The sequence below is a fragment of the Parus major genome, chromosome 11, assembly GCF_001522545.3.
Source record: "Parus major isolate Abel chromosome 11, Parus_major1.1, whole genome shotgun sequence".
Taxonomy (NCBI): Eukaryota; Metazoa; Chordata; class Aves; order Passeriformes; family Paridae; genus Parus; species Parus major.
Window position 1 is genome coordinate 2,357,716 of NC_031780.1, and position 10,100 is coordinate 2,367,815.

General features: G+C 53.8%; 2 protein-coding genes across 3 annotated transcripts in view; both read left to right on the forward strand.

The window, feature by feature from the left end:
- Nucleotides 1-922: 922 nt before the first annotated feature.
- LOC107210061 lies at nucleotides 923-5,199 on the forward strand. 2 transcript variants are annotated; one of them, XM_015640424.3, is made up of 5 exons: nucleotides 923-1,021; nucleotides 1,743-1,822; nucleotides 2,590-2,757; nucleotides 4,000-4,131; nucleotides 4,934-5,199. In XM_015640424.3, exons 2-5 carry the CDS (start codon nucleotides 1,744-1,746, stop codon nucleotides 5,068-5,070), a joined length of 516 nt encoding a protein of 171 aa, XP_015495910.1. In that variant the 5' UTR covers nucleotides 923-1,021; nucleotide 1,743; the 3' UTR covers nucleotides 5,071-5,199. The 2 variants fall into 2 exon arrangements, with proteins under 2 accessions (XP_015495910.1, XP_015495911.1); XM_015640425.3 differs by having other exon boundaries at nucleotides 2,593-2,757.
- Nucleotides 5,200-6,109: 910 nt separating this feature from the next.
- The window catches only part of LOC107209604 (dual specificity protein phosphatase 22-A-like), a 16,264-nt gene continuing 12,273 nt past the window's right edge, over nucleotides 6,110-10,100 (forward strand). The window contains exons 1-4 of the mRNA XM_015639513.1: nucleotides 6,110-6,154; nucleotides 6,274-6,343; nucleotides 7,649-7,682; nucleotides 8,177-8,259. Of these exons, the coding sequence (XP_015494999.1) occupies nucleotides 6,323-6,343; nucleotides 7,649-7,682; nucleotides 8,177-8,259 (138 nt within the window). The 5' untranslated portion in view covers nucleotides 6,110-6,154; nucleotides 6,274-6,322. The remainder of the gene's footprint in view (nucleotides 6,155-6,273; nucleotides 6,344-7,648; nucleotides 7,683-8,176; nucleotides 8,260-10,100) is intronic.

The following is a 10,100-nucleotide window of genomic DNA, read 5'->3' on the forward strand; positions in this document are numbered from 1 at the left end:
GCCTCAGGCTGGGCCAGGGGAGGCTCAGGGTGGACAGCAGCAGGAATTTCCCCATGGAAAGGGGGATCAGGAATTGGAAGTGCCCAGGGAGGGTTGGAGTGCCCATCCCTGGAGGTGTCCCAGCAATTCCTGGATGTGGCACTCAGAGCTCAGCGCTGGGGACAAGGTGGGGACTGGGCACAGATGACCATTGCGAAAAAAGGAGGTTCACATGATTTTTATAGAATTTAAAAGTTTAATTAAAAAAAGACAATTAGGAATAAAAAATAAAGTAAAGTACACAGATATGGCTGGGTGTCTCTGCATTCAGCCAAGAGAACACACCTCACTAACAAAGGATTGTCCCTTAAAAACAGAACCCTACTACATATCCATAAATTCTCATGCATATTCAGACATTCTTCTTAGGATCTTCGGTGTTCTTCTGTTCAGTTTTCTCTTGCCCCCTTCCCAATAGATCAATCTTCTTGGTGCCATCGAGATTTACATTCCCTGATACCAGAAATGCAATAAATTCCTCCCCCAGAGCTCTGGTCACTGCTGTCTTCATCTGGATAAAATAGTTTATAAATGCAGGGGTTCTATAGCTATTTTTTTTTCTCAGTCTTTGGGTTATACAAAAAAAAGCAGTTTTTATTTTAATACTATCCCATAGCCTAACATATATGTATTATATTATTATTTCTAAGTTTCATCAATAACAGAAATAAAAAAAACTATATTAATACAACAAAATTTCCAATTTTATACACATAACATTCATTTTAATATTTGCGAAAAGCCAACAATACAATCTGTATCTCTAACACCATCGATGACCTTGGAGCTCTTTCCCACCCTCAGACACGCCGGGATTTTGGGGATGCGGGATAATCCTCCAGGCGCGGTCCGCCCGCATCCCGTCAGCCCCCGCGCGGGGCCGCTCCGGCCCGGGCCGCTCGCTGCCCCGCGCTCCCGGCCTGCCCCGCGCTTCCGCCCGCGCCTCCTTCCGCTGCCGCCTGCCCTAGAGGACGGTCGCCAGGTCGTGGGGCCGGGACGGGCCGGGAGGAGCCCGGGAATGGGCTGGGAACTGGCTGGGAGGGAGAACGGAGCCCCCCCGCCATCCCTATCCGGGCCCGGGTTGGGGGGTGACGGGGAGGGCTGTGAGTGGGGAGCGCTGCGACCCCTCCCGCGGGTTTCAGCCTGTCCGTGAGGGGTTCTGTCACCGGTGTCGCGACATGTCGGCCGGGACTGAGGGGACAATCAGGGAGGGCGGAGCCAGGGGCAGATAGCGGGTCCTTGCGGGAGCTTGGGCGGCTTTGGGCTGAGGTGAGGTCAGCGGAGGGACAGGAATCCCGTGTGGGTGGGAATTACCTGTCTGGGATCTCCCGGGACCGCTCCCTGCTGAGGGGTCCCTGCACTGGCTCTGGGATGTGCTTGGGCTCGGCTCGCTTGAGGCTCCTGGAATCCGCCCAGGAATGGTTTATTTTGGAATTAGAGCGTTCTGGAAGGGTGATTCAAATAAGGGAATGTCCTTTGCTTCGAGTGCAGGAATTAAAAATAGGGAGAGAAAGGCTCATGCAAGTCAGCGTAGTGGGAGAATGTCCTATTAAATATCCTTTTCAGTGTGGAGTGATGTGCTGCCCTTTGGAGATGGAGCAGGAAATCTTTAGGCTTTATTTTTATTATTTTTTTTCACAATATAAACTCGTGTAAAACGTTATTTCACCTTGGGCACTGACTGTTGCTGCCTGCCCCTGCAGGATGCTGGCTTCCAGAGTGTTCAGCCTGGTCGGGAGGAGATCCATCTCCACCTCCCTGTGCCTCAGGGCGCATGGACACGGTGGGTCCTGGCTGCTGGGGGGCAGGGAGGGAATAAAACAGGGTTTGGAGCACAAAAAGCTGCTCTGGGTGGGCTGTGGGTGAGGGGAAGGTTGGGAGGGAATGGAGAGAGCTTGGAGAGGTAGCAGGAATCACAATCATGGGATCATTCAGGTGGGAGAAGAGCTCCACCGAGTCCCATCTGTGACCAATCCCCACCTTGTCCCCAGCGCTGAGCTCTGAGTGCCACATCCAGGAATTCCTGGGACACCTCCAGGGATGGGCACTCCAACCCTCCCTGGGCACTTCCAATTCCTGATCCCCCTTTCCATGGGCAAATTCCTGCTGCTGTCCACCCTGAGCCTCCCCTGGCCCAGCCTGAGGCCCTTCCCTCTCCTCCTGTCCCTGTTCCCCCCGGCTGTCCCCTCCTGGCAGGGAGCTGTGCAGAGCCAGAAACTCCCCCTGAGCCTCCTTTTCTCCAGACTGAGCTCCCTCAGCAGCCCCTGCAGTCCTGGAAGTGCCCAAGGCCAGGCTGGAGCAGGCTTGGAGTGCTGGGATAGTGGGAGATGTCCCTGCCCATGGCAGGGAGTGGAATTGGGATGAGCTTTAAGATCCTTCCCAATCCACTCCAAACCATCCTGTAATTCCATTTTTCTGCTGTTAGACCAGCATTTATTCTAAACCCTTCCACACCCTGGATTCCTGCACTTCTGCACTGTTGGCTCTTGCGTCGTGAGCGGTCAGAGCTGTTTGTGCAGGCCCTTGATCTGTGTCCCCGTGTCCCCTCAGCAGGCGTGGTCAAGGCTGAGGATTACACCCTGCCAGCCTACGTGGACCGGCGGGATGTCCCCCTGCCCGAGGTGGCCTTCGTGAGGGACCTCTCTGCGCAGCAGCAGGCGCTCAAGGAGAAGGAGAAGGCATCGTGGAGCGCCCTGTCCGTGGATGAGAAAGTGGAGTGTAGGTTTTGGGGGCTCTGAGGGACCTCCCAGGCAGCAACAGCGCAATTTCCGTGTTTGGTGGGGTGGAATGGGTTGGGTGGGAAGGGAGCTTGAAAGTCATCTCATCCCACTGTCCCAGGCTGCTCTGAGCTCCATTCTTGGACACTTCCAGGGATCCAGGGGCAGCCACAGCTGCTCTGGGCACCTGTGCCAGGGCCTGCTCACCCTCACAGGGAGGAATTTCTTCCCAATGTCCCGTCTAAACCCACTGAGCTCAAAGCCATTCCCTTTTTCTGTCCCTTGTCAAAAGCCTTTTGTTCCAGTCCATGCTTGGAACAGCTCTTAATCCCTGTTTTTCCCAGTGTCTGTGAGCAGATCTGATCCATGAAGGAATTTTCTTCATTATGATGGAGCTCCTTGTGTGCTCCATTATTTTTATTGCCAAGGTCTTTGGTGCTGTTACAGAACATGAAATGCCCCTGCTGTGGCTTCTGTTCCATATCTGAGGTCACATTCAGCCATTCCTTCCTCTTCCAGAAACCAAATAATAATAATTAGATTTATTTCTTGATTCCCATCTGCTTTCAACCAGCCAGGAAAAAAATCTCTTCAGTACAACAAGGTGCTATTGTTAGTCCAGCTGAGTGAAGTGAGCCCCAAACACAAACGTGGGTTTGAATGTTAATAACCACTGACCTTGGCATGAACCAAACTCCAGCTAATGGAAGTTTCCCGTGGGTGTTTTGACTTGCAAATAAATCTGCCTCATCTTTTCTAACTTCTCTCATGGTATGAAGGGGAAAACCTGGTCTGGGAAAGGTTTAAAACTTTTTGAGGAATTGCTCAGATGTTCCAGAGCGCTCCACATTTTCTGTTGCTTTGGATTTTAAGTTCCTGTGGATTTCAGTGGCAGCTGAGAAGCCTTTTGTGCTCAAAACATTCCTGATGGAATTACTTGTGCTAGGAAGCTTTGGGGTCAGTAACCACACTGGGAATTGGAGGGGAGGAAGGAGAACTCCCAGTTTTCCTTCCTTCAGGACTATACTGTAACTTTTGCCCAACTTCAGGATAATCTGTGAAACGGAGACTAAAATTGATGTGAAAGACCTGATTGGCTTTGGTGTGTGCCAAACCTAATTTAACATCTGTCCCCTCTTGGGCAGCCTCAGGCTTTGTTCACCTCCCTCTGCAGAGTTCCTGGTCACCTGAAAATCCCAGGAAAAATTAAAAGAGAGGATTTGATACTTTTTCTTTTTCCCAGTGTATCGGATTAAATTCAATGAGACCTACGCAGAGATGAACAAAGGGACAAACGAGTGGAAAACCATCCTGGGGGGAGTTTTCTTCTTCCTTGGTTTCACTGGAATCATCCTTATCTGGCAGAAGCACTTCAGTAAGTAATTCTTCCATGGAGAGCGGGATCAGGAGATGCCTGATGGGAATTCTGTGGGGTCAGGATGGTTTATGGAACAGCCAGAACAGGAGCTGTCTGTTAGTCCCAGCAAACTCCATCCTGGAGTTGTAACTTGTGGGGAAATAGCAGAGATATTCAGGAAGCTGACTCACAGAAAGGGAGTGGAGCTTTGGGAGGACAGGAAATGGAAGGGAATGAGTGGTAAGATTCCTGATCCCAGAGCTTCCCCTCTTTTTCTGCCTTGGTAGGGAACATTTGGGTTTCTGCCACGTTTGGCTGCTTTCCCAGCTAAGAATCCGACCTCCAGGGAGCCTCCAGCTGCCGGGAGGCAGAGCAGCAGTTAAAGGAGCTGCTCCCTGCCTTGAGGCTCCCAGAAATAGGAAATCAGGAAGCTGTTACCTTGGTGATGGAGGAAACCACTGGAGAATCCATGTGGGAGTGTGGCCTGAGCTGGATGCTGCAGGAACCGGGTGCAGGGAGTGGAGCTTTGAGCAGATCACAGAACCACAGGCTGGTTTGGGTTGGAAGGGGTCTTGAAGATTATCCCATTTCACCTCCATCCATGCACAGGGACACTTCCTGCTACCCCAGCATTCTCCAAGCCCCATCCAGCCTGGCCTTGGACACTTCCAGGGATGGGGCACCCACAGCTGGGTAACCTGCTCCAGTGGGATGACTTCAGGGGGGAAAAAAACCTTTATTAGTGAAACTTAGCCCAAAATTCCCAACATGCCAGCGTGGCATGAGGACATAATTCCATCATTCCCTTCCCATCCTGCAGTGTACGGCCCCATCCCACACACCTTCTCCGAGGAGTGGCTGTCAGCTCAGACCAAGAGGATGTTGGACATGAGGGTTAACCCCGTGGAGGGCATCTCAGCCCAGTGGGATTTTGACAAGAACGAATGGAAGAAATAAAGCAACTCAGTGGAACCTGCTCTGCTTGAATATGAAATGATTCCATCACCTGTGTGTGACCTCGTTGCTTGTTGTACTGGAACACCCTCTCCACCTCCAGAAATGCTAATAAATGTCTGGTTAACTTGAGAGGTGCCTGTTGCTGGTCTCTGGGTGGGTTTGTTGGGGTGGGACATTGGGTTCCTGAACAAGATTTGCTTCCTGGCTTAAATGTTTTCATGGCTAAGAAAGCTGATGCCAAATTTCTCCCTCCAGCTGAGCCGGTGTCTCCTGGACTCTGGGGGTTTTTGTTCCAGGCCATGCCTGGGACAGCTCTTAATCCCTGTTTTTCCCAGTGTCTCTGTGAGCAGAGCTGATCCATGAAGGAATTTTCTGAATTATGATGGAGCTCCTTGTGTGCCCACATCAATCATCCATGATTTTTATTCCTCAGATCTTTGGTCCCTCTGATCCCTGTCCCTCTGAGAAAACTAAACCAAGCCTGGACTTCGGTTTGCTCTTTTCCTGATGGGACAGGAAACCATCAGGAGGAACTTGATGTTGTGGTTTAGGAGCTGTGGTGGGGTCTCAGGCACTTGCTGGTCCCCTCTCCCTTCCACTCAGAAATTTGGGAAGGTTTTTAAGGTCAGGTAACCAGGTGGGAATTAAACAACAAGCTCATCCTCCTACACGTGAAAAATCCCTGAAAATCAGTGATAGATTTATCTCTGGGGTGCTGAGAAGGATGAGGATGACAATCCCAGGCTGGGGATGGCTGGAATTCTGCTTTTCCCAGTTTTTTGCACAGCTCCTACCTCTGGCAGCCTGGTGGCACCGACCTGGGTGAGGGACACGGAGCTGCCAGAGGTTTGTGCCTGGAAAATTTGAAGCAGATGCTGGAGTTTGAGTGCTGCTGGGATAAGGGAGTTTTTCTTCCTGGGACTGTCCTTCCCCAAAGGCTGTGGAACCCCAGGGAGGCCAGGAGAGAAACCTGAGCCTTGCCATGATCCCAGATCTTTATTTCATCCTCCCCTTCCCGGCACCAGCCACTCTCTGCTCCCTTTCCCTCCAGAGCAGCAGCGGAACCGGCTGGAGCTGCCTGCAGGTGAGCTGAGTTTGCCAGGGCTCTGCTTGCTCCCCTCCTGACATGTTTCCCTTCCTCCTGCTCTTGGAGGGGCTCACATCTCACCATCCTCCCTGGGAATTTCGGGTGTTTATTTGCAGGTAGCCTTGGAGAAACCGCCCGAATCCTGATCCTGGGGAGAGAAAATCCATGGGGAGTGGAATGAGCAAGGTACAGGGGGACAGTGGGATGGTGGCCAGCACATTCTCCTCTTCTGCAGCCCATGGATGCAATTCCCAGCTCCCTAAATACAGCTATCTGCACCTCCCCCTTTCCCACACCCCTTTGGAATTCCAAGCACTCCAAGAGAATTAAGAAAACAAACAGGGCTTTAAATCCAAGGTTTATATCTGAGGTGAAGAGCTTGTTGTCTGCAGGTGTCAGAAAAGTGTCAGCTGGCATTAAATACTCCTTCCTGGGGTGGTAAAACCTTGGCATTTTCATCCTCAGGGATAACAGGGGTCCCTGAAGGGAAATTCCCCCCTTTCCACCCTCGAGGTGTGCCCCAGCAGTGGGGGAAGTGTGGTTTCAGCGCTGCCTCTTCCTCCAGGGCTGGAGGAGGAGATCAATTTCTGTTGGTGTCCTTAAATAACCACTTGGAATGCGAGTCCTCCAGTTTAAAATTAGACTCTGGGACAACAACAGAGAGATCAGATATGGCAGACTCCTTCTGCATGGCTCTGACGTGGTTTAACACCGAGGGTTCACCCCCTGTGAACTCAGCCTGACAGACAAAGTGGCTTTTACAGCCCCCAGTGCCACCAAACCCTTTTGGGGAGCCCAGGCTGTTGTTGCCAAGGGCTGGATTGGTGCAGACACCTCTGTAGGATCAAATTCTGGACTCCTTAAGATGCAGGGCTCTGCATTCCCACTCACAGTTTGTGCTGAATGCAGGTGTCTGCTCCCAGGAATGGGCTGGGGTTCAGACCCAGTGCTGTTAAAAACCTCAAAACTCCTCAAACCAGGGCTCTTCTGCCAGATGGGCGCCAGCAAGTCCAGCTGATGCTCAGCTCTGTCTTTCTGTGCCTCTGGAAATGCTCTGGCTGGTTTTTACACCCCTTAAACACCCTGAGCTGTCCCTTTTCTCCTTCATAACCCTCCAGCAGCGAGTTGGAGACTGAATTTTCAGCCTTGACATCTCTAAATGGCAATACATATAAATCCTGCTATAAATAGTGTCCATCCATCCCCAGCTGGCAGATGCAACCTTTGAAACTCCAGAGGATCGCATCCAAACTCCTCCCATTTCTGTGCTGAGTTTTCCTGAGCTCTGCCCTCCTGAGGGCTTTGGGCTCAGCCTTTCCTGGCTCTTTATGAAGATGATCCATGGATTTGGGTGCTCGGTTTGGCATGGCATGGGGAGTTTGGTGCCAAGTGTCCTGGTCCTGTTGGAACCAGACCTGGAGCTCATTCCCACCACATCAGATGTACCTTGCTCCCGGTGCCATCTGAATTCTCCTTTTTGTCACCTCCCAGATTGTCACCGGCCTCTACCTCGGGAATATTCGAGGTAAGTGTCCTTCCCTGCCCCTCCGTGGTGCTGGGGGAGCTGGAAGGGCTGGAGGATTCCTCTCCTTGGCAGCTCCATGTGCTCCCAACCGGGAATTTCAGCTTCTTCCAGAGCTCCAGAGCTGCCCCAAATCCCCACCCCAATTGCCAGTGATCCCAGTCTAGCCCAGGAAAGGGATGTGGGAGCTGTGGTCTCCAGCCATGCTGGAACACCAGGAAATTCATGGCATGTTTGGAAACCTCCTCAGCAGCAAGGACACAGCAGCCTTTTCTGAGTTACCAGGGTAATTTCTGATTTTGGGGATGGCTTTAGGAACCTGCTGAGTACCCAGCACATCCAAGGGGGATTTTGCTTGGAAGGAGGTGTCCAGTCCCCTTCCCTGCACCGTGTGGGATGAGAGGCAGCGGGAAGGGCTGGAATGGGGTCGGGGGGTGGGGGTGATGGGTGTGGGTGGCCAGCAGGGCAGGTAATTCCCACGTGGCTCCCGTTTCCAGACTCTGAGGACCACGAGAACCTGCTGAGGAAGGGAGTGACCCACATCCTGTCCGTCCACAACCACGCCAAGCCCGTGCTGGAGGTGCGTGCCTGGGTGGGGGGCCTGGGGACCACCCAGGGCAGCAGGAGCTGGGAAGGGACACCCAGGAGCTTCTCCTGGCCTGGGGAGCAGCAGTGCTGGATGTACAACACCTTGCAGCGATTGACACCGACCTGCACCGATTGACACCGACCTGCACCGATGGGCTCCAGGCGGTGCTGCCCAAAGGGGCTCAGCGGTGGATATTTGGGGAGGGGGCAGCGGGGTGTTCAGGGCATCGCTCGGGGGATTTTGGGGGGCAGGCGGGACCCGCAGCGCTGCGGGGCCGGGCCCGGCGGGTGCCCGGTGCTGCCGGGGGGTCCCCACGAGAGGGCGGCGGCGCCCCGCGAATGGAGCCCCGGCGGGGAGGGGACACAGCGGGACCCGCTCCCGGAGCTGGCTCTGCCTGCTCGGTGTCCCCGCTTCTCCGGCCCCGCGGGGTCCTCGGGGGGGAAACTGAGGCAGGAGGGAGCCGCCCCTGGATGATGCCAGAGCTGTCGGACAGGGTGGCTCGGGCACAAATCCTGCCCGGATGGTTCAGTGTGCCAGGAGCTGCTGCAGGTTCGGCTCCCGGGATGCTGGAGACCCGATGGGGGCAGGGACAACTTCCACTATCCCAGGTTGCTCCAAGCCCTGTCCAACCTGGCCTTGGGCACTTCCAGGGATCCAGGGGCAGCCAGAGCTTCTCTGGGCACCTGTGCCAGGGCCTGCCCACCCTCACAGGGAACAATTCCTTCCCAATATCCCATCCATCCTTGCCCTCTGGCAATGGGAGCCATTCCCTGTGTCCTGTCCCTCCATCCCTTGTCCCCAGTCCCTCTCCAGCTCTCCTGGAGCCCCTTTAGGCCCTGGAAGGGGCTCTGAGCTCTCCCTGGACCCTTCTCTTCCCCAAGTGAACACCTCCAGCTCTCCCAGCCTGGCTCCAGCTTTTGGAGCTTTTCCCTGGCTCCTCTGGACTCTCTCCAGCAGCTCCACATCCTTCTCATGCTGGGGGTGCTCCACCCCAATTCTGGGGTGCTTCAGAAAGGGAATGGGAACCCCAGGACCCCTCATCCTTTTTGGGGCCAGCACGGGGAGGGAGCCCCAAGAAAAGCCCAGCTGGAGCCTTTCCCCTGTGGAGGCGCTGAGTAACGGGAGCGGGACTGAGGCACGGGGAATGATAAACGGCTTGGGAACGGGGTCGGGCTCAGCCAGATGGGGAGCAAAGCGCACGGAGCGCTTACAACAGGGAGCAAAGCACGTGGAGTGCTTACAACAGGGAGCAAAGCATGTGGAGTGCTTACAACAGGGAGCAAAGCGCACGGAGCGCTTACAACACTGAGCAAACCGCACAGAGTGCTTACAACAGGGAGCAAACCACGTGGAGCGCTTACAACAGGGAGCAAACCATGTGGAGCGCTTACAACAGGGAGCAAAGCGCACAGAGCGCTTACAACACTGAGCAAAGCGCACAGAGCGCTTACAATGGAGAAGAAAGTGCACAGAGTGCTTACAATGTGGAGCAAAATGCATGGACTGCTTACAACAGGTAGCAAAGCACAGGAGCACTTACAATGGGGAGAAAAGCACACGGAACACTTACAATGTGGGGCAAAAAGACATGGAGTGCTTACAATATGGAGCAAAATGCACGGAGTGCTTATAACAGGGAGTAGAGCTCACGGAGCGCTTACAACACGGAGCAAAGCTCATGGAGCGCTTACAACGGGGAGGAAAATGCATGGAGTGCTTACAATGGGGAGCAAAGCACACGGAGCACTTACAACACGGAGCAAAGCCGCGTGAAGAGGAAGTGGAAAGGCACGGGTGGGGGTTGAGCAATGTGTCAATCACGGCCCTGAGGC

Bases quoted from the DNA above. Each gene is read 5' to 3' on its own strand.
- LOC107210061 (XM_015640424.3), top strand. From the start codon at position 1,744: ATGCTGGCTTCCAGAGTGTTCAGCCTGGTCGGGAGGAGATCCATCTCC. The intron at 1,823-2,589 runs GTGGGTCCTGGC...GTGTCCCCTCAG, and splicing joins CCTCAGGGCGCATGGACACG to CAGGCGTGGTCAAGGCTGAG. The intron at 4,132-4,933 runs GTAAGTAATTCT...CCCATCCTGCAG, and splicing joins TATCTGGCAGAAGCACTTCA to TGTACGGCCCCATCCCACAC.